Source organism: Anarhichas minor, unplaced genomic scaffold, assembly GCF_050575085.1.
Source record: "Anarhichas minor isolate MPS153535 unplaced genomic scaffold, ASM5057508v1 ptg000064l, whole genome shotgun sequence".
Lineage (NCBI taxonomy): Eukaryota > Metazoa > Chordata > Actinopteri > Perciformes > Anarhichadidae > Anarhichas > Anarhichas minor.
The window spans coordinates 82124-108688 of NW_027466510.1; the positions used below are offsets into that span (position 1 = coordinate 82124).

At 43.4% G+C, this 26565-nt stretch overlaps 2 protein-coding genes across 4 annotated transcripts in view; one reads left to right on the top strand and one right to left on the bottom strand.

Moving 5' to 3' along the window:
- The first annotated feature begins 817 nt into the window (after positions 1–817).
- On the top strand, positions 818–6118 carry LOC142933960 (hyaluronan and proteoglycan link protein 1-like). The gene is made up of 6 exons (XM_076078296.1): positions 818–875; positions 1268–1402; positions 3181–3344; positions 4381–4579; positions 4845–5147; positions 5795–6118. The coding sequence occupies exons 2-6, from the start codon at positions 1297–1299 to the stop codon at positions 6082–6084; spliced, it is 1062 nt and encodes a 353-aa protein (XP_075934411.1). The 5' UTR covers positions 818–875; positions 1268–1296; the 3' UTR covers positions 6085–6118.
- Positions 6119–10767: 4649 nt separating this feature from the next.
- The window catches only part of vcanb (versican b), a 38752-nt gene continuing 22954 nt past the window's right edge, over positions 10768–26565 (bottom strand). For 2 of the 3 annotated variants that reach the window (XM_076078202.1, XM_076078201.1), the window contains exons 7-16: positions 25194–25916; positions 21848–22023; positions 19763–21218; positions 19083–19196; positions 18870–18983; positions 16464–16622; positions 15466–15548; positions 13486–13630; positions 13088–13270; positions 10768–12986 (exon numbers count right to left, since the gene is read on the bottom strand). In XM_076078202.1, coding sequence (XP_075934317.1) covers positions 12769–12986; positions 13088–13270; positions 13486–13630; positions 15466–15548; positions 16464–16622; positions 18870–18983; positions 19083–19196; positions 19763–21218; positions 21848–22023; positions 25194–25916 — 3371 coding nt within the window. In that variant the 3' untranslated portion in view covers positions 10768–12768. Of the gene's footprint in view, positions 12987–13087; positions 13271–13485; positions 13631–15465; positions 15549–16463; positions 16623–18796; positions 18984–19082; positions 19197–19762; positions 21219–21847; positions 22024–25193; positions 25917–26565 lie in introns of those variants that run through there. The other variant, XR_012947636.1, reaches the window with a different exon arrangement.

The following is a 26565-nucleotide window of genomic DNA, read 5'->3' on the forward strand; positions in this document are numbered from 1 at the left end:
TGTGTGTCTGTGTCTGTGTGTGTGTGTGTGTGTGTGTACTGCAGAGTTATTCTGCTGACTGCAGGAGCTCCACCTGGCAGAGGAGGCCGGTGCATCAGCAGTATGGGACTGAGTGAACGAAGACAAGGGGGGGGATCAATCCGATTGACTATCTCACACACACACACACACACACACACACACACACACACACACACACACACACACACACACACACACACACACACCTCAAAAGAAACGCACAGACAAGCTACGGAGGTCCAGAGGTGTCGATATTTCATGCACTTCAAATCAATCCCAAAAGTCTGCAAGCAAGCAAACAATTCTACATTTATGGAGAATAAAGTTTCTAGTTATAAATTGTATAACTAATACATATTTTCTTTGGTTTAATGGATGTTTTTTTTCAAAGAAATAATACCAAATGACAGTTTCCTTCAAAATAAAGTGCCTCTCTTTTGGAGAGTTTTGGAACTACAGCTCCCATGATTTGGGATATTTGGGGGATGTAAACACGAAGTATGTTGTTGCAACGGAGTTAAATTAGATTTTTAAAATTTAAATTGAAACAAAATTGAAATAAAGAAAACGAAATTTCAACTCGATTCAGTGACTTCAGTTAAATATTGACAGCCTTGGTCCTCCATAAAACACATCCCTGTGTAGTGAACTAGTGAATCCCTCTCTGTGTTGAGTGTGTAGAGGATGGGCTGCAGTGTGTGTGTGTGTGTGTGTGTGTGTGTGTGTGTGTGTGTGTGTGTGTGAATGAAGCCTGAGGTGTGAGCGTGACGCTGCACTGTGGCAGAAGTTGTGGACTGTCAGTGTCACCGGGACATGTTGGATGACGGGGGAATATTCACCGCACAGTATTTACAGTACGTACTGTATATTGCTACATGTGTGTTTTATCCAGAATGTGTGTGTGTGTATGTGTGTGTGTGTGTGTGTGTGTCGTCCTCTGTAGCGTTGAAGCTTCTCCCGGGACGTCCTGCTTTGGGGCATCGAGGACGAATCAAAGTGATCTTTGCAACATGCAGAGTTCTTTGTATTTTGAGACGACTCACTAGTGAGAATCTGAAGGTGTTTTGAATGTGTGTGTTTGTGCTGCAGAGAGAGAGAACAGCACTGCAGGTAGAAACGCTGCACAGCAGCCTCAATGCAGATGATGCTCGTGTATATGAATAACTTTCCTTTTCTCTAAATCCTCTTCCTCTTACTGTACGTACTGTAACCCCCCCCCCCCCCCCCCCCCCCTTCTTCTCTGCAGTGATCGGACCGGCGGTGTGGTGAGAGAAGATGATTCCCGTGCTGATCTGTGCGTTGATCTCATTGAGCGTAGCAGCCAATGATTTAGACATTCTGTACCCTGAGCTGGAGCACTCGAGGACCATCTATGTCACAGGTGAGAGGGGGGGGGCTACATGTCATGCAGAGGCCTCTTCCAGCCTCTTCCAGCCTCTTTTTTCTCCTGAGTTTTGTTCGCGACACTTTATTAGCGCTCTGCGGCGTCGTTAGCTTGCTCGGTTTATCAGCTGGTTGTGCTGCAGAGATAGCGCTGCTATGTGGGGATCATGAGCTCAGAGAGATAAAGAGTTATCTCATCGCTGACAGATGAACAACTTTGTGTCAAGATTTCAAACACTGCAAGAAAAACCCAGCTGAGGTTCCAAGAATATGTTGTTTATAATCTATCTGAGGAGCTGAGATCACTTTAAGGTTTTAAACCTCTAACGTTTAAATGAAGACGTGTTGTCTGCTGGAAACAGGAACAACAGTTGTGTTGCATAATGTTAAATAAAAACTAACAACTTGTTTATATAATAGCAGTCAAGTTCACTATAATAATATAGAATAAACAAACGTATAACTAAACTAATTCATTTAAGAATAGTGACGAAACAACTAACTAAAATTAACTAACTAGTGACTACAAATAAATAAATACATACCTACCTAGGCAACTTACACATAATAATAATAACAATACTGAATGCAATTTAACCAATAACTAATTGATAGTCAAATAAATAATCAAAAACTCATATCTAACAAAAGTAAAACTAAATAGGTTAATTAACTCAGTAAATAACTAAGTAACTGACTAGTATATAGTAAGTATAGTGAATAATCACAAACTAACAAACACGTGACGAACAAACTCAAGCTAATGAGACTAACGAGACTAACGAGAATAACTAGACTAACTGGAATAACTAGAATAACTAGACTAACTAGAATAACTAGACTAACGAATAACTAGACTAACTAGACTAACTAGAATAACTAGACTAACTAGAATAACTAGACTAACGAATAACTAGACTAACTAGACTAACTAGAATAACTAGAATAACTAGACTAACTAGAATAACTAGACTAACGAATAACTAGACTAACTAGAATAACTAGACTAACTAGACTAACTAGAATAACTAGACTAACTAGAATAACTAGACTAACTAACCATTAACTAACTAATGTAACCATAACGACATTAAACAAACAGCTGAATCTCAGAATGAACATTCAGACTTTCACTTTCATCAGAAACTAAAATCAGTTCAACGATTCAGGAAGTGAAGAAGAAGAAGAAGAAGAAGAAGAAGAAGAAGTCATCTCTCCGTTTAACAGCACAGAGGATCAATGAGCCATCAGCTGTTTGATCAGTTCTATGGATGAAGCGTGTGCGTGTGTGTGTGTGTGTGTGTGCGTGTGTGTGTGTGTGTGTGTATGTGCTTACACAGCAGACAAAGTAAAACGCTGCGGTGGTTAAACAGCCAATCAGAACCCTCGTTTAGTGATGAGGCTGAAGGTCACAGCAGAGGAATGTTGTGTTCAGGAACAGTTTGAATTTCCAGGTTTACGCTCAAACGCATCGCTTTGGACTCAAACAGGACATTATTATTATTATAGGATATTATTATTAAGATTATTTTTAAACAGAGCCAGGCTAGCTGTTTCCCCCTGCTTCCAGTGTTTATGCTAAGCTAGGCTAACTGCGTCCTGACTATAGAGATATCTTTCAAGTTCATTTCCCAAAATCTTAAACTATTGCTTTAAAAGTTTGGATTCTGAAACCAACTACGGATGATGTTTGTAAATATTTAAAATCCTTTAGTTTGTATAATAACCGGTCCAGACTGCAGCTGATTTGTTTATCTTTTCGTCGCCGTCTTGCAGAGAACGGTCCTCGACTCTCGGTGGCGGCGGAACAGTTGAAGGTTGTGTCGAGGCGAGGAGGGAACGCTACGCTGCCATGCAAGATCCGAATGGACCGATCCCTGACGCCCAGCCGGAAGATGAGGATCAAATGGACCAAGCTGACGTCAGACTACCTGAAAGAGGTCAATACATATTTTACATATTACGGTTTATCTGTGTTCTTAGATGTTTTGTTTTGTTACAATGTGCAGCATTTCCGTAACATCATGTATGATAATGAATTAAAGGAACGCTCTGCTGGTTTCTCTTTTGGATCAAACTTAAATTTAAATAATCACTTATGTGTAAGAAGTGGGTTTTGTTTGTATGTTGTGCTCTGTTAGAATGCACAGGAGGTTTGTACAGATACAGATTCCTGCAGACGCAGAAGTCCATTATGCAAATGTGTAGAGAATAAAAGTGTTTTTATCCTTTTGAGCTGATCAACATTTAGTGACAGAAACATAAACATGGGAGTGAACAAATGCAGGTTTCAAAATATTAAAAAAAAATATAGAGATTTTGTTAATTACGCTTTTTTTTGTAAAAATTAAACAAACAAGAGTCAATTAGGCAGATTTAGTCGACTCTGGACAGAGCCTAGCTAACAGTTCCACCTGTTTCTGTCTTTATGCTAAGCTAAGCTAGCTGGCTGCAGGCTTTAGCCTTTTATTTAACAGACAGATATGAGAGTTGTGTCAATATTCTCATCCAAGTCCCCACCAGAAAGTGAACAAACATATTTTCCAACTATCGCAAATATCTGAACTTTTGATTCAAAAGGGCCAGTTTGTAGGATTTAGTGACATCTAGTGGTTTGGTTGCAAACTGCGTCCAACTGAACACGTCTCCACTCACTCCGACCTCTTCAGGATTGCAGTCGTCCACGACATCATGAACCAGGAAGTAAAAGCAACGGCATAACTAACATAGAACTTTGTATAAACCTTTCCTGTTGGCAGTTCGAGGAGTTTCCTGTGAAGACGAAAGTTTATTTTTTAAATAAAATGTACGCGTGTACGAGTGTAAAAGTGTTTTTTGCTAATAGATCCGTGAAATGCTACACACTGAGCTTAACACTCTAAGAATGGGGTTTGCATGTTCTGTAACATGAAGCAATGAAACATTATTATTGTGCTGTTCAACAATAACAGAACATCTCTCTCTGTCTCCTTCTAGGTGGACGTATTTGTCGCCATGGATTACCACAAAAGGAGTTACGGCAGTTTCCATGGACGCGTCCACCTGCAGGGCTCCTCCCCCATGGACGCCTCGCTGGTCATCACAGAGCTCACCCTGGAGGATTATGGGAGATACAAGTGTGAAGTCATCGATGGGCTGGAAGATGGAACAGTGGTGGTGTCCCTCGACCTGGAAGGTGAACCAACTCTTGGACATGAAAATGTCGATATGAATGTCATTGTTCTGTAAGAGGCTGACTACATTTAGCAGCGCGAGCGGCGACTGCTCGGGGGGGAAAGTCAGCAGAGTGTTCATCAGTGTCAGCTTCATTGTGTTTGAGATGTCAGCCTGAAGCCAGCAGAGAGACGGCTGTGCTTACACAGCGAGACGTGCTTTCAGTCATGAGGTTAAACAACAGGATCCAATCCGAACGCGGTTTAACCTGCTAACTCCCTCCGTAGGCGTCGTCTTCCCCTACTTCCCCCGCCTGGGTCGCTACAACCTCAACTTCTACGATGCTGAGCGGGCGTGTCGGGACCAGGACGCCGTCGTGGCCTCCTTCGACCAGCTGCACGAGGCGTGGCGAGGGAAGCTGGACTGGTGCAACGCCGGCTGGCTGAGCGACGGCTCGGTCCAGTACCCCATCACCAACCCCAGAGAACCCTGCGGAGGCAAGAACATGCTGCCGGGCGTCCGCAACTACGGTCTGAGAGACAAAGAGAAGAACCACTATGACGTGTTCTGCTTCACCTCCCACTACCAAGGTGTGTGTGTGTGTGTTTACCGTTAATTAAGCAGGTTGCCCCAAAAGACAATTGTCCAATGAAATACAGCAGGCTGGTGGGTCAGGCCTCTTTATCTGTTGCCTCAAAAAAGAACAATACCACAATCTAAAAACAGTTACAAGTAAAAGTCCTGCATTCAGAATTCTACTTGAGTAAAAATACCAAAGTATTACCAATTGAATGTACTTTAGGAACATTTAGGCCCATTTCAGAGTGTTTGAGGTCCAGTGTGTTGGATCTGGTGGCATCTAGTGGTGAGGCTGCAGATTGCAACCAACTGAAACTCTTGTTTGGTTTGTCCATTCTCTGCTTTTGTAAAAACAGCTTATTCTAAGATGACGGAAAAATAAAACGATTCTTGTTTCGAGGTGATTATACACTAAAAAATACTTCTTTTATATTACGTTCCATTTCTGCCAATAGACCCGAAACTTTTGGAGGTCCCGAAAGATAATATTTCTTGAATGTTTTTGCAAATAACTTGAATTTATGAAAACTTATTGCTCAGCTTCTTTTATTGTCCTCAGGTTTAATAAACCCTGCAGCCTTCAGCGGTCGTTAGTTCTCACACACGTTGTGTTTTCACGTCTTTGTGCTCATCGTTCTTCGTCTTCCTGTTGTCTCAGGTCGGTTCTACTACCTGATCCACCCGTCTAAGCTGACCTACGACGAGGCGGTGAGGGCGTGCCAACAGGACGGCGCCCAGATCGCCAAGGTCGGCCAGATGTACGCCGCCTGGAAGCTGCTGGGCTACGACCGCTGCGACGCCGGCTGGTTGGCCGACGGCAGCGTCCGTTACCCCGTGTCCCGCCCCCGCCGGCGCTGCAGCCCCACGGAGGCCGCCGTCAGGTTCAGCGGCTTCCCCGACAAAAAGCACAAGCTGTACGGAGCGTACTGCTTCAAGGGCCACAACTGAGCCACACACGCACGCACGCACGCGCGCGCACACACACACACACACACACACACACACACACACACACACCGGCATGCACACACATCGGCATGCACACACACACACACATTCATACACTAGTGGACACACAAGTGGACAAAGAGACGTGAACAAACATTCAAACTGTGATGATTTATTTACATGGAAACCTTTAGACATTGTTAGCTGATACTCTCTGAAGGATAGTTTACACATATTTAAGGTTCATATTATTTAATCAATGCCTTTGGAGGAGGGGGGGGGCATGCTGTCTTTAAATGGACATGTCACATGTCATATGAGCAGAAAGGACTGAGCTGAGAACAGTTTCACAGCTAAAAGGACTCGCGGTCGGACGGATACTTTGGGCACTTATCTTGTTTTGTTTGAGGAGAAAGAGAGAGATCATGTGACCTGTGATGTCATCAGGTAGGAACACAAAGTCTCGCACGACTTAACCGATGTTCACCGACCGTACGAGACAAAAGGTGCTACGACCGGTTCTGTGTACTTCATCAGTATTTTACGTTTTTGTACGAATGTGTTCGGACCAAACATCTCCACCACAATGAATACGGGGAAAAAATACAACATTGTTTATGTTTTCTAAGTAGAATGTTATTATCTAGAAATGTACTTCTGTTTATGGCTATTTCTTTTTATATACTGTAGAAATATTTACATTATTATTTTTTTTGTCTTATTGGCCAAACTATCCAAATGTCTTTGGTTTACATGAAGCGGAACAAACGCAGAAACTCCACAACACAGAAAAAATAAGAAGATTTGATCTTTGCACTGAACATGTAGTTGAACATGTAGACGAGTAGTTGAACATGTAGACGAGTAGTTGAACATGTAGACGAGTAGTTGAACATGTAGACGAGTAGTTGAACATGTAGACGAGTAGTTGAACATGTAGACGAGTAGTTGAACATGTAGACGAGTAGTTGAACATGTAGACGAGTAGTTTAACGTGTGCAGCAACAGAAAACGCCTGGCATGAATAGAAACAGTCGAGTTCTTAGACTTCAGAGCATGTTTAGCTTCTACAAGCACAAAGCAGCTGTCAGTGTAGATCTGCACCCACTATATCTATAGATCTATAGATATATGTATAGATAGATAGATCTATACATATACAGTATGTATAGCTTTCTATCTATCTAGCGCCTTGATAAATGGTTATTTTTGATACGAATACTGTAGTTTCTTATAGTGAGAGATTAGAGTCGAGGCGAGCCGACCATCGTGACCTCAGCCCTCCGTATGGAAATCCACAAGTCTATCTCAAACAAGTTCAAACTTCACTTGATCACCAGTTATCGTTTAACTGGGTCTAAAACCAAACGTTTAAATCCACAAGACAAATCAGAAGGACATCCAGAGAGCGCAGACGTTCGCCAAAGTGAAAAATGATTTGTGTATCTGCGCCGTGATTCGGCTCCGACGGCTTCTTGCTCGGTTTGGTGCTCCACCTTCAACCAAGGTTCATGAAAAGCGGGCTGGTAGGTTTAAACAAATAAACCGAACTGAAACACAAAAGCTCTGTGACAACGGTGAATACATATAAAAGTAAGCTTTGAGAAGTATGAAGTATGAAGAAAGATATTTCAATAAGTCGTCCAATAATACAAAAGTAACGACGATGAGAAAGACAAACGAGAGAGAGTCGGGATGAAAGCAGAACAGATTCAATCACCAGTTCATCCACAGTCCTTCAGACTGCTGGAAGGAACGAGCGCAGCATTAACGTCGGCTGTCGAGCGTCTAAATGTTCGTTTCATTGAATATCACTGTGTTGAGTTATCAGAAGTTTTGTCTGAAGCTAAAGAAGTGACGAGCGAAACACATCAGAGAAAGCAACAGCTGCAGCCGCGCAGTTCAGACAGGAAGTGAATTCTCATCTTCACAGCTGAACCGTTTGTGTTTTAATCGCCAACCAAACAACCAAATGTACCAACTCTAGAGACCAGAACACGTTCTTAGCTCAAGTTGAAGCATTTTGCATTCATTTCTCCCGGCGACGTGTCTGAGCAGCATTCGTAGCCGTAATGTGTAGATATCCCACAAATGATTGAGTACGTTATCCTGCTGATCCGCAGTTTGTTCCTCGTGTGAAACGAAGTCAACGTCGATGTTCTTGTCATGTAACTTCAGTAGTTATTTTAACTCAAACAACGTTCTTTTACGAAACCTAACTGAGTCGTTTTGTTGCCTGAACCCAACGTAGTTGTTTCCTTTGTAGACAGAAGTTCATTTTGAAAAGACTGTATTCATGTAAAGAGCAGAAATTGACACGTGTTGCACACAACAAATGAGGAATAACTACGTGAAATATCATTCGAACCGTTGAACACACAGCTAGAAGAAGATACGACAGAAGATTAAACTTTCACTGAAACAGTACACGACTGTGAGATGATGACATCCACTTCTTCTTCGAGAGAACCACAGACTTTCCCCTTCGTAAGATTAGGAAACACTTTGTAACCGAATCACGGAGTAACGTACGAATCGCTGAGGTCACAGATGGGACTCAGCCAGTCCTGATCCGGAGCACGGCTCCCTGATCCCTATCGAGGCTCTGCAGAGACTCCGAACCGAGACAGAAACACAACACATTCACCAAAACCGATCACTGCTGCATGGAGGCACTCGGGGCTTCTTCCATGTAAGGCTTTCAGAGGGTAAACATTGACCAAGTGTTAGCTCACCGTACGCCGTCCCAGCTGGCCCCCACACTCTGGTTTAGGTCATCCACTTGGGCCTCGCCGTAGAGTCGGCTTTGCTTGGCTCCACTGAACAATCAGCCACACTTATCGCTGAAGACCTGCTGGACAGACTCGATGAAACATCCCTCACTGTGGGAAAGTGTTGATTTTACAGAACTTACTGAAGCGTCTCCTGCAGGATTAGCTCAACTACACCATTTGTTTCCTTTCTAACTTGTGTTTTTTTGTCAGTTCTTGTAAACAGTTTGCAGACGATGTTAAGTGTGAGTTTGACATTTTGGGAAATACGACCTCACAGCCGGTAACTTCATGTTCAAACCACGAGGTCACCGCTTCATGTTCTCTGGAGAGAAGCTGAAACAGAGAGAGGTTGGTGGTAACAATCCATTGAGCCACGTTGGAGATTTCAACGTCCAAAGCCAAGAAAACTGTGTTGCACATTTAGAGGATGTTGAGCTGGAGAACATAGATTTCTGTTTGTGTCCAGATAAAAGAAATAGTTCATTAATACAACTAAGAGATTGACTGACACCACTTTCATATCTCTCTGTTAAATATAAGGCTTCAGCCGATTAGCTTAGCTTAAAGACACAGCTAGCTTAGCTCTTTTAAACTAAATCCACAAACAATCAGCTCTAAAGTAACTCAGTTGTTTTACAGATTAAAAAAACAATGTAACATGTTAATCAATGTTTGTTTTATTTCAAATGTTAGGCTAGCTGTTTCCCCCTGCTTCCAGTCTTTATGCTAAGCTAAGCTAAGCTGACCGCCTGCTCGCTCAAACTGCATATTAAGCGTATAACACTTAATTTCCCAAAATGTCAAACTATTCCTTAGAAATCTAAAGAAACGTCACATCTGTTGCCTTTTATTTGATGTATAATCTGACCGACTTGGCTCGTCTTGTTCATGACTGCAGCGTTCAGAGGAAACCTTTAGGACTCAAAGACAGAAGGACAATAAAACAGTTCATAAACCTGGACCCTGCGTCTCATTGACTTCTCCATTTATCCACAAAATACATCACGGCCACTTACGAGCAACCACGCTGCAGCTCAGCTGAAGAGAAGCCAGCAGAGCTCAGGGTGGAGCTGAACTACAGAGCGGATCAGGTGGAGTTCCTGAGTGATGCAGTAATGTTTCCAGGGGAGGGGGGGGGGCGCCGCTCGGAATACAATGTTTTCCTTTGCAGAAACACCGAGGCCATTCATGGTGCTGTAACTGAAGTACAGCAAAGAAAACACACACGGTGCTGTTTTTAGGACCTGAGTGACGGCGTGTCGCTGACGTGTTTCTTCTCATGTTGACTCATATTCCACCAAATGTAATCTATTGGTTTTGTGGACATGGACACGAATTGTCTGGTTTTTTTCGTGTTGCTGAGGACTAAAACAATACAGATGGAAGGTTAATGAGGAGCCTCCTTCATGGTGGACACGCGCATGAAATGCATCTACGTAACTAAGCAACAGTCAGAGTGACGTATTTTATAATATTCAAAAAGACGATTATTGGTGGCCGGACGAGTCCAACAAACCATTGATCCATTGATGAATATAAACTTTGCAGCGTTGTATCATTACAATGTGGGCAGTGTATGTGAGGATATGTGAGGATAGCACAGAAACAAGCTCAGTGCATTCTGGGAGTTGCAGGTTTTCTACCTTCTGAGCTGAAGGGAATATAAACCTCAGAATACCAGCACCTTCCTACCACCTAGTTGTATCTTTTCAGCAGTAAAATACTTCTTTAATGAAAGCATATTGATGAGAGCAGCTTTAAAGTTTCACGTCTTCAACGGGTTTGAAGCTGAGAGCCACAGACAGGAAGTCAGAGAGGAACGAATGTGTTGTTGGTTTTGGTCTTTTCACAGTTTGACAATAAGAAAAGTATAAATATAGTGGTATAAAATAAAACCACACAAACAACACAGGTTGTGTTATGATGTTATTGCACAAACAGCTGAGAAATGAAACTTAAACCAACATGATGGACATTTTTTTTACAGTAACTCAAATGGAGAAAGAAACGATGATTACATAACAATAAGCTCTTGTGTCACAGATGCAGTGAATGGAGGAGAAGAACATTGAAAAAATGCATATACGCTGACGAACAATATGTAAAAAGGAAAATGTATGAATAGGAAAAAGGTAAAATGCACAAAGGTCACATAAAGAAATCTTGTTGCACATTTTTCACATTCCCTTTATTTGTTGGATTAAAATCACAGATTCCAGATCTGCGGCAGAGATCAACATCTAACAAAGCTTTCGTCTCAGAACTCAAAGATGGAACCTTTAAAACAATCGGCGGTGAATTCGTTGGATTGAAGACAAACATGATGAGATCTGTAAACAGCACGGAGAGTCGTCATTAACAGAACCACTTCAGTTCCAATGACCTTTATTTAATATCACAGTCCATTCATAGTGTTTAAAGTATACAATAAGTTAAATTCATATGGCTTCATATAGTATTTAGAATATATATATATCCTATGATTAATAGCACACGCACATTCATAACAATCTCTTTAGCTCCGTGTGACGCCTTTTAAAGCTCCCTTTTGTTTAAAAAAAAGAAATAACTCAGCTAAAATATTTTGTACAAAACTCTACACGTGGAAATCAGCCAGAAACAAAAGGTCATAATGAGCAGCAACAAACCGAAGGTCAACGAATTAAAATATGCCCTATGATAATAATTTAAAATGATGACTTCATGCTCTTTATAGTCTGTCAATAACACTAAAGACTACTGGGCTAGCTCTTCTAGGAGTGAATGTTGTGTTTTGGTGGTTTGTTCCCAAAATGAAAGGCACCCTGTGGAGCTATTGATCTGTAGTAACTCTACGGAGCAATGTCTTTAAAATAAGTTCGACTGGGTTGAGGTCACTACATTACATCGGGCTGGGTATCGACAGAAATAACACAGTACTTTTGAAACTTCTCCAATCAAACGATATCTGCATTGGAACCGTTTTTGTTCCCAAACCTAAATGACTATTCGTATGGTTTGGCTCGCAACCTGTGATTTGCCGACTACCGCAGCAGCTACAACTCATCCAGCGGGGATTTCCTGCCTGCTTATGGTTCTGAACACGGATGTCTGAGCTGGCAGCTAGCAGATAACGGAGCCAACAGCAGAAACAACGGCAACAGTGCTGACAGAGCTAACCGCGCAAACAGCAACAGTGCTGACAGAGCTAACCGCGCAAACAGCAACAGTGCTGACAGAGCTAACCGCGCAAACAGCAAAAGTGCTGACAGAGCTAACCGCGCAAACAGCAAAAGTGCTGACAGAGCTAACCGCGCAAACAGCAAAAGTGCTGACAGAGCTAACAGCGCCTCCCCTTTTTTTCTCCAGTTGATTCTCAAATTATGTAATTTGTCTTCATCCACGACATCTGAACATTTAGAAGAGCCCATAGAGAAATTATACGAGTGCGTCAAACAAGTTTGTGTTCGCTTGATTTTGTCTTCTTCAAATTTCCGGCAGATTTGGTACAGGAAGTGCATCGCTGCCTCCAGTCGGTTGACAACAACAACGCGTTTGGTTAAAAGACTACGGACCACTGACGTCAGAGCGCAACTTAAAATGACAATTTAAAGATGGCGGGTTTGTGCAGGATGTCCCGTTTTAAGATTCACCAGAGGGGCGTTTACTGACCTATTTTATATTGTAGAACTAAACGTTAGAATCTCTTCCTGTTTAGGGCGTTGAGACTTGAGAAATGATCAACAAATTAAACTAACTTCTCACGAGTTTTACGGTTCAGATCCTGAATTTTTCTTTTGGGGACATTGAAGTCCTTTGCGGAGCCATCGATAGACAGTTCAGTGCGTCTCTCTGTCTATCGATGCCTCTGGACCGACGTGTTCGGCTGCCACCGCTGAGCTGATTTACAAAAACCCACAAAAACCCCAAATCAGTGTCTCATCTGATCCTCTGTCTGCTGCTTCTTCTCCCTCAGGAAAGGGTTCCAGTGGTTCTGGAAGAAACTGTTACTCTGCTGCTGCTCTTGGGTCGGGTCGGGTTTCTGCGGACTCTTGGGGTGATGGACGTGGTGGTTATGGTGCCGGTTCTGTTGCTCGTTGCTCTGGTTGTTGCGGCGCCGAACAGTTAATGACTTGTGGTAGGTCGCGGCTGAGAAGACGGATCGAAAAAGAACAAAAAGAGCGTTAAAAAGTGAGAAAACGTCTCTAGATGTTTAAGCAGCCTCGTGATTCTGAACCACAACAACTCACGGCTGGTGCAGGTGACTTTGGGCGCGTCCCATTGGCCGTTGGCCCGGCAGCGGATGGTGGGGGCGTGTCTCTGGATGAAGCCCTGTTTGCAGTGGTAGCGGAGCAGAGTGTTGATCTCGTAGCGAGGCTTCACGGCACCAAACACTCGGGTGTCGTTCACCACGGGGGGCTGCCCACATGAGACTGATGGCAGGAGACAGACAGAGGAACCTCCATTTATTGATTCGATGGACACTTGGAGGCAGAGCAACAAGCTGTGAACACACCATTTAAGTAATATCACCTCATAAAGTTATTGTGAACTTGTTTTATCCGTTTTTAGCCAAAAAACAGCTGCACTGATATCAGAAACAGGAACGTTTCAGACCCGAACGTTCTGTGTTTCCAGGTGAGCGTACCTGTCCCCTTCTTGCAGGTGAAGGTGAGGTGGTAGTTACACGGCACGTCGTTCCACTGTCCTCCCTCGTGCCAGATCATCACCACACAGTCCTCCCCCGACTGGAAGAAGCTGTCCGGCTGGTTCAGCCTCCAGTAGTCGTATTGCTGTCAGAACACACCATAAAATAAACTCTGACTTTTAGATATTACTTAATCCCGACAAGGACATTTCTGTTAAAACTGGGTTTCTACTTCATCATATTGAGAAACACAAGATGATTTCCACTCCATCGACTCTGCTCATGTGGGTATAAGAGCTAAAAGCAAGTGTTTTGGAAAGAAAAAGGAGTAAATGTGACTTTGTTTAGTAAATTAGACGATTAAATAACAAATGGCTTAATGTCGTAGATCTAGTGACGTAGGGCCGTAGGTGAAAGGTCAATCTCCTGAGCGAGCCCATAAAGAGTAAACGCAAAAAATAAGCTTTTTTTTGTTGTTGTTGGTTTTATTTAAATTAAGTTAAGCATGTTTTCACTCCTAAAGATAAATACTGGGCTGCACAGCAGGTAGAGAAGTCCAAATAATAAATATTATTTCAAAGTATATAAGTATATATACTCGTTATATTGTATGATGTCATACACCTTAAAACACAGGAAAATATGATTTTATGTTCCTGTAGTGATATAAGTGAATGAAGCTGTTATTGCTGCTACACATGGTCTGAAGCAGAATATTTCGTTCTTTTTTCAATACATTGTAACTCTTGGACTGAGTTAATGAACTGAGCGCCGCATCGCTCGCCGTGTGTGTGACACAGATTGAGGCCATAACACGTTTCTGTAAGTTATAAATAATAATAAGTTGAACGGCTTCGCTCTGAATGAAGCTTTGAGCTCTTGGGTAAAGCCCCCAATGACGTGAGGGTTTTAGGGTTTTCCTTCTACAAACTCAAACCAATCCGTCCATGCCGGTTCCCCTGAGGAGACTCCACATATGCGACAGGATGTAATTCACAGAGACACCAGACGGTGGTGCTGCTGAGTCTTCCACCTCCTCTAAGCCTCTACAGAGCTCTCTGTTACATACAACACGAACATATGAGCGACATGCTGCAGAAACATGCTCTCTACTGTAGAAAGTGTCACCTCTAGTACGGGTGGGCCTCTAAGTGATAACACGTTACAACAGCAGAGCCCCCCCCCCCCCCCCCCCCTCCTCCAGTATCAGGTTTCCACAGCTTAATCCAGATCACATGCTTCAACTGCTGAACGTGAGAGAATTGTGTCATCAGGACGAAAAACAAGTTCCTGCCGAAGATGAAATGTTGCTGCTAAACATTCCGAAACAAATGATGTCAATATCAACGTAATATTTTAGGCTTTACCTGTAAAAACCTGTAACAATGGATGATTAGTCTATTGTTTGTTTACAAACGTCCCAGTTTTTAATTTGTATTATTTTTATCAATAAAATCATCAAACGTATTTATTTCTAACAGGAAGTGGAGGGAATTTCTCCTCTCTATGCTAACATGCTGTGGTTTCACAGGTGTAATGCTCACCATGTTAGCATAGCATGTTAGCATAGCATGTTAGCATAGCATGTTAGCATGCAATTTGATCCCATCGGACTATCAAACAACAAACTCTGTCGTCTCAGCTCTGGAGCTCGTCTAGATGCTAACACGCTGAGGTGTATCGTTCACCATATTCCCCTTCTTAGCTTAGCGTGTTAGCATGCTAACATTAGCTAATTAGCAGTTTAGCTCAAAAGTCCAGCCGAGGCTGATTGAATGTCTTCAGTTCTGCAGTTTTTGGTCATAAACGAATGTATCGGAGACGTTAAAATGTTGAAAAGTCAGACGATTCATCCACAATGCTTCCAATACTTGTTGAGATATTTGGGTTCTGGTGGAGCTAGTCTTCCTTATTTCATATAAAACGCTTTCTTTAGATGCTCGCGGTTCATCCACAGACCGACGTTTTAAATCGTCTCACCATCGGGTTTCCGTCCGTCCACCTGAAGTCTCTCTCGAACATCTTGTCGTTGAGGCCGAGCCACTGGTAGTCACTGCCCAGACCTGCAGAGATAAACACTCATCAGAGAGGAACTTTATTTCATTTAACGTACAATAAGAACAGCAAACACTCCACCAAGCTGCAAGAAGAGAGAGCAGGAGATGATGTGTTTGAGGTAAATCAAGACGTCGTAAACGAGTCCATTTCATCTCAGTTCCCCCAATAAACTGAGAGACAGTTTACATGAAGCTCTCGTCTGCTCTGGTTGTGTCTGGAAACTCTTTGTTTTTATCTCACCAACAGTCATCTTTGGATTAGAGCTCAGATACGAGCGGCTTCTTTCCAAACAAAGTGCACTAAAACAGCTTTTAAAACTTTAGATAGTTGTCTAGTTTATCATCAAAGGGCACAAAAATAGTCTTAATATAGAATAAAGAAAATCAGGTTTCAGCTACTTGGGTCTGAGATCAGGAGTTTTGGTTCTACAGTAGAATCCAATGGTGCATCATGGGAAGTATCATTTATATTTTATTTATTTATTATAAAACTGTGTTCCTGCACCCGTACGGTAAATAATGTGAGTTAAACATAACGAGGAAGCAGAAATATTCACCATATGTTAATGACACCAATGTAAAGTGAATCTGGTGAGGTTGCTTCAACCAGTGAACAGAAGTGACCATATGTGGACTGAGGAGGAGTGACGTAGAGACGCCGTATACGTCTCTGGTAGAGACCTGTCAATCACTGTGTAGCCCCGCCCTAAAGCATCCCCTGCTTTATGGTCTGTTTGACTCTAAATGGACCATAATGTACTAAATGAACATCATGCTGTATTGAAGAAGACTTGAAACTAGAGATTGAGACCATAAACTCATGTTTACAATGTTTACTGAGGTAATAAATCAAGAGAGAAGTAGAGTCATTTTCTCATAGACTTCTATACAACCAGAGGAGTCGCCCCCTGGTGGACTTACGGTTGACAAACAGCTGCTCCTCCTGAGACAGGATGCTGGTCAGGTGGGCGCCGTGCAGCCGACACTCCCTCTCAGCAGTGTCCCACGTCCGCCGGTGTGTGAAGTACTTATAGCAGTGAGACTGAAACTTCTTCCACCCGAATCCACAAACCTCCGTGTCTGCAGGGAGGAGGAACAACAAATTATTACTGATAATGAAGTACGGTGGTCAGCAGAGGATCTACAGTGTCTGTGGTTCAGAGGAGGAGGAAGTACTCGGATCAGTTTCCCAGAATAAAGGGCGTCACATAAACAGTAGAGAAGTCCTCGATGTTCATCACAGATTCTACACTTTAAACTGGATCATTTACATGAAGACGACCACAGCTGGTGGGTCTGGAATACTGCTGATTAAGCAACTTTGATTTGTTTATTTCTCATCAAATTGTATGCGTGTGTGTGTGCGTGTGTGCGTGTGTGTGTGTGTGCGACTGTCTTCTGTTGTTAAATAAAGTACTTTCATATTTTATATAAAATATCTAGAATCAACACCACCTCAGCCGGCTGCAACATTAAAAAAATGATTATATTTGAATGCATCAGTAATGATGTATAAAGTATGATATATATTAATGTAACTCTACACTAGTGCGTACTTTTATACTTTATTTAATGTATTCATGTAACTTAAATCTGAGTTCTTCTTCCACCATCTGTTACTGAGAAGAATACATATTCAGTAACCTCTGAATAAATATAAATACATAACTGTGTACAAGTATGTAGCGTTAATAATATGAGCTCAAAAATCTGAACAAAGGTTTAAGAAATAATGTCAGAGAGAGTTCATTTGAACTATCTGAGGATTAATACGCTGACTATTAAATCTGTTAAAGTTCAGCGTTACGACTCACAACAACAAGCAAACTATGAAACGAAAGAATGTGAGCTTATTATTCATAAACGTGACACGACATCGTCAGCTGAGAGAGTGTTGGGAGGAACCCGAAAACATGAGTCCTGATCCTCCGTCAGCTGAGTCATGAGAGAAATATGAACGCTGGAACTAATCTGAGAGGAGCCGACGCCCAGAGAGCCACCCGTGTGTGGGTGTGTGTGTGTGTGTGTGTGTCTGTGTGTGTGTGTGTGTCTGTGTGTGTGTGTCTGTGTGTGTGTGTGTGTGTGTGTGTCTGTGGGTGTGTGTGCGTGTGTGGACTCACTTTTAGTTTGACTCTATAATGCAGTTTATTGTGTGTTTAAGTCCATTCAAATACATTCAATATTTGTTTTCCTTCAGTGAACAGTTCTGATTTATTTTGTTGTATTTTTTGTTGTTTTGGAAAAACATTGTTTTGAATTCACTCGTCAATGTTGAGTTTGTTCTATTTTTCTTCCATAACTCGTCTCCTTCAGTGGTGTAGCATAGCATAGCGTAACATAACCTAGCGTAGCCTATCTTATCGTTTGTCGTATCCTATCATAGTGTAGCTTGCGTAACATAGCGTATCTTATTGTTTATCTTATCGTATGATAGCGTAGCGTAGCCTATCTTATCGCTTATCGTATCGTATGATAGCGTAGCGTAGCCTATCCTACCCTTTATCTTATCGTATGATAGCGTAGCGTAGCCTATCCTACCCTTTATCTTATCGTATGATAGCGTAGCGTAGCCTATCTTATCGTTTATCTTATCGTATGATAGCGTAGCGTAGCCTATCTTATCGTTTATCTTATCGTATGATAGCGTAGCGTAGCCTATCTTATCGTTTATCGTATGATAGCGTAGCATAGCCTATCTTATCATTTATGGTATCGTATGATAGCGTAGCGTAGCCTATCTTATCGTTTATCGTATCGTATGATAGCTTAGCATAGCCTATCTTATCGTTTATCGTATCGTATGATAGCGTAGTGTAGCCTATCTTATCGTTTATTTTATCGTATGATAGCGTAGCCTATCTTATCGTTTATCGTATCGTATGATAGCGTAGCGTAGCCTATCTTATCGTTTATCGTATCGTATGATAGCGTAGCGTAGCCTATCTTATTGTATGATAGCGTAGCGTAGCCTATCTTATCGTTTATCGTATCGTATGACAGCGTAGCGTAGCCTATCTTATCGTTTATCGTATCGTATGATAGCGTAGCGTAGCCTATCTTATTGTATGATAGCGTAGCGTAGCCTATCTTATCGTTTATCGTATGATAGCGTAGCATAGCCTATCTTATCGTTTATGGTATCGTATGATAGCGTAGCATAGCCTATCTTATCGTTTATGGTATCGTATGATAGCGTAGCATAGCCTATCTTATCGTTTATCTTAATAACGGCCGTTTCAATGATCATCTCTCACAGTCTGCAGCGTTGCCTTGATTTTGTTCGTGTTTCTGCTGACAGCAGCACTTCGGCCCTCAGGTGCAGCTCACCTTGCTCACAGAGCTCTCCTGAGTAGCTCGGCAGGCAGAGACAGGTGAAGTAGTCCACTCCATCCAGGCAGGTGGCTCCATTCAGACAGGGGTTAGACTGGCACTGATCCACCTCTGCACAACACAAGTATTATGAGCATCACTCATCTGTCAGCACGGGGTCAATGCGGTCAGCTGTTTAATATGTGTGTGTGTGTGTGTGTGTGTGTGTACCTGTTTCACAGTGCCTCCCAGTGTATCCAGGTGCACAGACGCAGATGTTTTGTGTGTTCTTCTGGTAGCAGGATCCTCCATTGTGACACACACTGGTCGAGCACGGCAGCAGATCTACGTAAGGACACGATGATGTAAATACAAGTTAGTTTAAGTATTGATTCAAAGTTAATGTTTGTAGGCACGACATTAGTTTATGAACCAGTAAACTGAAAACACATTTATTCAGTCTGGCTTTTATGTCGTGTTTTGAACATTTTACTCATAAACAACATCTGATGTTAAACAATGTCTAACGTGTTTTTATGCTGTTGTTTAGTATCTACACATATTTATATTTTATTTAAATTTAATTTTACTGCTTTACCATGATCAATGCATTCACTTATTTATTTATTTATAAATGTGTCTATTTATCTATTTAGCCGCTTATTTATTTTCTTAACTTAATCTGTTGTGCATTAGTCTCTTAAGCTCTCTATATTTGGCTCATCAATCATTTGTAAAGCACTTTAAATTACATTTTGATTTGTTTCAAAACTTGACTGACTGACTGACTGTCTGACTGATTGATTGGTTGATTGGCAGGTGATTTCACTTCCTGGCTCCGTATCAGACGGGTAGACTGGAGGTAAACCAGGAAGCTGCTGTAAAAACCACTGAAGAAGAAGTTCATGTACCTCTGACGTCCACCGTGCTGACTTCCACAGAATCCGCAGAGTCGGTGCTGCTCTCCGGCCGCTCCGTGGTCGAGGTCTCTCCTGGTGTCTGTGGGAGCGCCTCCACCAGACGAGAGTCATAGTCCACAAAGTCCTCCCCGGGCAGAGGGGTGGCAGCGGGGTCAGGGACCAGAGCCCAGTGGGGGACGGAGTGGGTCTTGTGGTCGAAAGTGTACAAGGGCGAGGTGACGTACTGCAAGGAGCTTGTGGTGGACTGCGCGGCACCAGGTTGGTGGTGGTCTTCAGTGGTTGTGGGCTCAGAGGTAACAGCGGGATGTTTCTTATCATCTGTGGCAGCGAGGACGTGGAGGGTCATGTCTGTGGCAAGTGTGGTTCGGTCTCCAAAAGTCACAGCTGCCACATCTGGTAAAATGGTAACAGTGACCTCTTTAGGGTCAACCGGACCACCCTGTGTCCCAGAAACCTCCCCCTCTTCGGACAGCTGCTCTGCACCTGAGCCCGCCTCTGTGACCGGGTCAGCAGGTTGAGGTCGCTGGGTGTGGAGGGTGGTGGAGTAAACCGGCGGTGGCGTGCCGGTGAAGCCGGGCATCTCCGGAGGATCTTGTCCCGAGGCCTCGTCTTCTCCGGACGCCGACCCTTCGGAGTCTTCCGTCTGGGTCTGTGTGGTGGTTTCCGGTGTTTCAGGGACAAAAGTAGGAGGCTCCGTGGCACCCATTTCTGTCTCGTCGGTCATGACGGCGGACTGGCTTCCTGCGGCCGGCGTGGGCGCGGCGTCGTCTGCGGAGCCCTCACGAGCGGCGCCGGCCTCCTCGTCGTCGCCGCGGCCCGCGGAGCCTTCCATGTCCTCATAGGTGGAGACAGGCTGAGAGACACCGGGGGACACCAGGCCTGGTGGTGATGAGACGGGGAGAGTATGTGGGGTTGTGGTGGTGGTTCTTGTTGCCGTCTGATCACCTGGTTCTTGAGTTTTGACTCCTTCAAAGTGATCAGGGACAACGTCTGGGTATGTGACCGTATGATGAGGGACTCTGTCACTGGTGTCCTCTGTAGGGGTGTCCTCTGCAGGTGTCTCCTCTGTAGGCGTCTCCTCTGCAGGCGTCTCTTTTGTAAGCATCTCTTTTCTAGGAATCTCCTTTGCAGCTGTCTCCTTTGCAGCTGTCTCCTTTGTAGGTGTCTCCTTTGTAGGTGTCTCCTTTGTAGGTGTCTCCTTTGTAGGCGTCTCCTTTGTAGGCGTCTCCTTTGTATGTGTCTCCTCTGTAGGCATCTCCTTTGCAGATGTCCCCTCTGTAGATGTCTCTGTAGGTGTCTCCTCTGTGTGTACGTCTATGACCCCGTAGTCAAAAGGAGTCACGCTCTCGTCCTCCTCCGTCTCCTCCACCTCCTCTACCTGGACAGGTGTGGCCGTCTCAAACTGATCTCCTCTGGCTTCCTCCGGCACCTCTGGCTCAAATGTCACCTGATTGGATCAGAGAAGAGTTCTTTAGTTAATTTCATAAAAGAAAACTATGACAAAAAAATCAAAAAATGAATTAAAAGTATAATTTTCAGGTAAATACTTTGAGGAAAAGAAAAAACTAAACAATAATGTGAAGTGCTGATAAATGGTCACATGTTGGGAACTATTTTAAATCAAAGTCTTACTCAAAGACTTGAAATGCTTTGATATGCACACGAACATTCTGCTGTTACTCAGAATATGTCATGTAAGTAAAATATCCATTTGGATAATATGAGTTAAGATTTATTCCAAATGGACTATCTTCAGATTAACATACGTCCACCAGCGCTGATGTTAATCTGAGGCTGCATACAAACAAGAATATTAGTGGAATAATAATGTTCATTATTCAAGTGGACAGCTTAGTTGGAAAATTGTCTTTTTGGAATAAAGGCAAAAACACAATTATTTAGTGCATGTAAAGACTTTGAGAGAACAAAGTCACAGATTTATGGACTGAATGAATATAAAAGCAGCAGCGAAACCTCTTGATCAAACCACGAGAACATGCACGTCAACATTTATTCATGGACCCAATTAAAACATGAATTACGTGTTGATTAAAAACTCCCCAGTGTGGTCGGTACCTCGTGTTTTCCATTGATGAAGCTGACACTCGGAGGCAGGTCGATGGGAGAAACATCCTGAGAATCCACGTCTCCGCTGCCCTGGACCGCTTCACTGGTCCCCTGAGAGAGGTCGGTGATCTGGGGGAACTGGGGGCCCAGTACAGGCTGGTTCAGGAGGTCCAGGATGTCGGACACTAGAGACAAACAGGAAACGGACAAAATGAGACGACAAAGTCACGCAGACAAGTAAAGCAAACGCAGACAACAAACAAAGCCAAAGACAGGAGCATCTTGTGCTTTATTCATCCATTGATTGACATCATTGGATGTGCGACTTGTAATATTTCTCTATGTAATAACGGATATGTAGGTTTTATAAAGACGACACTTTTGATCTATAATAGAGAAGATCAGCAGATTAAACAATAATGAAAATAATCATTAGTTCCCCAAACTCAACCGAAATCTTAACATAAGGTTGCCTACAGATCTCTTGCAAAATTAATACTTTACATAAAAATACCGTATTTCCTCTGGAGAAACCAGAGTGACTCATAATGAGCTTGAGAGACAGGGACCAGGATCCATTGACAGTATAACAAAGTGACTTTACTCATACTTTACTTACTCAACAGAGTCAAACAAGACCAAGAACTCAACCAGGAACCTTCCAACCTCTGGTTTAATTTGACAGTCATTCTGACTCATAACGGTCAGAATAACAATATAAAGACGTCTTTCTCAGAGCTCCTCACTACTGATGTTTATTAAAACAAGCCGAGGTGCTTAACTGGATGTCATCAGTGGGTTTTGTGCTGAAGGTCAGTCGCTGCCGGGGGGGCCGCTCTCAAACAATGCACGCTTGTGCGTCTTCATTAAGACTTCATGCTACACATGGAACCCATATCGTGGGAACTGGGAGAGAAAGAGTGACGTAAACACAGACCTGAGTTCAGTCTTCTTGTGTGAGGAAGAACAGAAGTGACCAGATTATGAGCTCCTTCTTTTGAACCAAACGAATAGACTAGCTAACCAAGTAAAAAAATAATCCTTCGTGGGACTCGGAGCTCGATACCGCATGAAACTGATTTCATTAAAAACTATCGCTGATTCAGTTTTCCTAATTTCCTGGAGACGTGTAAACAGAGAGTCGGTGGGCCTCCGTGTGATGATCACCTCTGCAACAGAATACGCTTTTTTCCCTCAGCACTACGTGTTCCCTCAGCACTACGTGTTCCCACAGCACTACGTGTTCCCTCAGCACTACGTGTTCCCTCAGCACTACGTGTTCCCTCAGCACTACGTGTTCCCTCAGCACTACGTGTTCCCACAGCACTACTTGTTCCCTCAGCACTACTTGTTCCCTCAGCACTACTTGTTCCCTCAGCACTACGTGTTCCCACAGCACTACGTGTTCCCTCAGCACTACGTGTTCCCTCAGCACTACGTGTTCCCACAGCACTACGTGTTCCCTCAGCACTACGTGTTCCCTCAGCACTACGTGTTCCCTCAGCACTACGTGTTCCCTCAGCACTACGTGTTCCCACAGCACTACGTGTTCCCTCAGCACTACGTGTTCCCACAGCACTACGTGTTCCCTCAGCACTACGTGTTCCCTCAGCACTACGTGTTCCCACAGCACTACGTGTTCCCTCAGCACTACGTGTTCCCACAGCACTACATGTTCCCTCAGCACTATGTTCCCTCAGCACTATGTTCCCTCAGCACTATGTTCCCTCAGCACTATGTTCCCTCAGCACTACATGTTCCCTCAGCACTACATGTTCCCTCAGCACTGAATGTATGAATGAAAGTATGAATGAAAACACACTGTTAACGAGAGTGAAAGCTGTTTTCTTTAGGTATTGTGCAGCTGTGTATTCTGTGGGGAATATTAACAGAAAGGATTGTAGAAGTAAATGTTAGATCAGACTTTTAATCAGCAGACACTTACTATCAAAAGATTAGGAGCAGAAGAAACATGACCCAGACTTCCCTCCAGTGCCTTAGACTGAGGAGTACTACGAGGTCACCAGATGCCCGGACTTTGGGGCCCCTGAGCACTTGGACCCCCCGGCCTGTGCCTGGTTAGTCGGTACAGTAATCCATCCACGGTGGTAATACAAACAAATGTGGGGAAAGAAAGAGAGCACCGAGATTGTTGGAGAAGTTGTTAGTTACAGCAGTTCAGACGGCTCCCCGGAGGAAAGACAATGAAGGTCTCATGTTTGTGGTTGTTGTCGACTCTTTCTGCAGATATTCAGACAAGAAGTTGAACCTTTTTAGAAGTCACTCATCAGACCACCAGTGTCTTTGTGAGAAAACCAAAGAAAGAAAACGTGAAAGAGTCATGTTCTCTGATGGATCTGAGTATTCATGAGACTGCTTTTCCCAAATGGAGACACTGTGATGTGTTTACAATATGTTAAGCTACAAAATTGGCCGAACGGAGAAAACTGACTTCATAACTTTCCACATCTGGCTCTGTGAGAATGTGTGTGTGTGTGTGTGTGTGTGTGTGTGTGTGTCAGCATACAAATACAAAAGGTAACAACCTCTCTGCTGTTTCCTTCGTGGAGAACAAACCAAACTAAATCGGCCACAGCAGATTACTGTAAAGTCTAAACAAATGCTGAAAGATAAATGTTCTCGCTGAAAGATCGAACAGTTTCAAGTGAACTGTGAGAACGTTGGGTCCCAAAGCACAAAAGGCTCGTGAAAGGTGCAGAGGGGAAATACATCACAGTAAACATGTGTGGAAATATGAATATGAGTTGTAGTTCAGTCCAGGTCAGAGATGTCAGACAGAAAACTGCTGTGAAAAACAGGTTAACGTCTGCCGTCTGTAAATCCTGTCTGTAAATTCCACAGAGTCGATACTGACACTGCCAACAATGTTTCTCTGTTCACGTTATGGTTTACTGAGGTTTACTGTAAATCATGTCAAGAAAAAGGCATGAAAATGGTCATATATTATCTTTAAATCTGAATTTTAATCTCTCTAGAATGGAAAAGGCCCTGAACCAGTATTAAGATCATCCTGGTATAGGGCCGTCACTTTCTATTTTAAATCAACTGCAAACATGGACGCCAACTGTCACGTGTTCTTGTTACCAAAACAAACATGGACACCAACCATCTCATGTTCTTGTCTTCGTCATTCGCAACGATATGTGTATATGTTTTTGAAGACCTTTGAGAACAACTGGCAGCAACAGATCCGGACTGGACCAGACCCAGTCTAACGGACTTGGACTGTAACAGAACTTCTTGTCCCAACTTGGTCCCATCAGTCATCACACTCCGAATCGTATTCATAACCGGCCAAACTGTCTTAATGAGTGCCCCCCCTCCCTTAACTCACCTGACTGATTTTGATCGTGCACATTGACGATGATGAGATGGAAAGGCGGTTTGATTGAAGACTCCCCATCCACAGGAATGGCCAGTGATGAGTCGAAGTCAAACTGCGATGTAGTTCCAGGGGTGACATCCTCCTTAAAAACAACTGCAGGTTGTTTCCCCACTTCTCTGGTCCCGGCTGGAAGGCCTGGTTCTGGGGTGTGGATTCCTGGAACGACCACCTCCGCGGTGACGTCTAGAAGCTGTGACGGTCTCGATGTTTTCGCACCCAGCTCAGACCCTGTGGTGGTCTCCAGAAGCCAACTCGGCTGCGTCGGGATCACCGCTGCTCCCACCTCAGCCCCGCTCGAGCGGCCATCGCTGCTGCCTCCCTCACCGCTGCCGCCGCTGCTCTCACCTCGGCCTCCCTCCTGTTCCCCGTGGAAGGTGTCAAGTTGTGGGGGATGCGATATGCTGGTTGGTAAGGGAGGAAGCTGCATGGGGGGCAAAACTGGTATCGACCCTACTTTGTACGGGTCAAAATCGGCGTAGTCGTCTAACATGGCCGTGGGGGTCACGGAGGCTGTTGTGTGAGGCGAGGTGTGTGGTCTCTCTTTCGGGGAATATGTGACAGGCTCTGGTGTTTGAATTTCAGCTCTTTCAGGAGCTAAGGGTCCGGGTGTTGGAGTGGTGGACTCAGCTGGAGTCATCGGTGGACTCGTAGTAGTCGGCTCTGGTAGTTTAGCTGTAAGGAAGGGAAACAGAGAAGAAGAGACGGGGGTTTTAAAACCTCAGTCTGGTTAAAGCTCGGCCATGTTATTCATGGTGTTTAGACCATAATCTGTATATAAGAAGTGGACGTAGTCATCGTGACGTCACCCGTTGGTTTGTGGACTGATGTTTCGAAGCCTCTGGTAGAGACCTGTCAATCACTGTGTAGCCCCGCCCTAAAGCATCCCCTGCTTTATGGTCTGTTTGACTCTAAATGGACCATAATGTACTAAATGAACATCATGCTGTATTGAAGAAGACTTGAAACTAGAGATTGAGACCATAAACTCATGTTTACAATGTTTACTGAGGTAATAAATCAAGAGAGAAGTAGAGTCATTTTCTCATAGACTTCTATACAACCAGAGGAGTCGCCCCCTGGTGGACACTAGAAAGAATGCAGCTCACTCAACAGAGCAACTGACTAACTTTTTCCACCTTACAAGTTGTTTTACAAGTTGTTGAGGTTTATTTCCGTTTAGTGAGTTTATATTGTCATTCATCATTTTCGTAACAAACTTCATCAATGACTGAAGATATTAAAGTTCATCAACATTGTTCTGTGTTTCACAAGGAGTCATCAGAGTCTCAAATAAATGATGGTGAGAGGGTGGTGTTAGACA

Excerpts from the sequence above, each read along its gene's own strand:
- LOC142933960 (XM_076078296.1), top strand. The coding sequence starts at position 1,297 with ATGATTCCCGTGCTGATCTGTGCGTTGATCTCATTGAGCGTAGCAGCC. Across the intron at positions 1,403-3,180 it reads GAGGACCATCTATGTCACAG|AGAACGGTCCTCGACTCTCG; the intron begins GTGAGAGGGGGG and ends GCCGTCTTGCAG. Across the intron at positions 3,345-4,380 it reads CGTCAGACTACCTGAAAGAG|GTGGACGTATTTGTCGCCAT; the intron begins GTCAATACATAT and ends GTCTCCTTCTAG.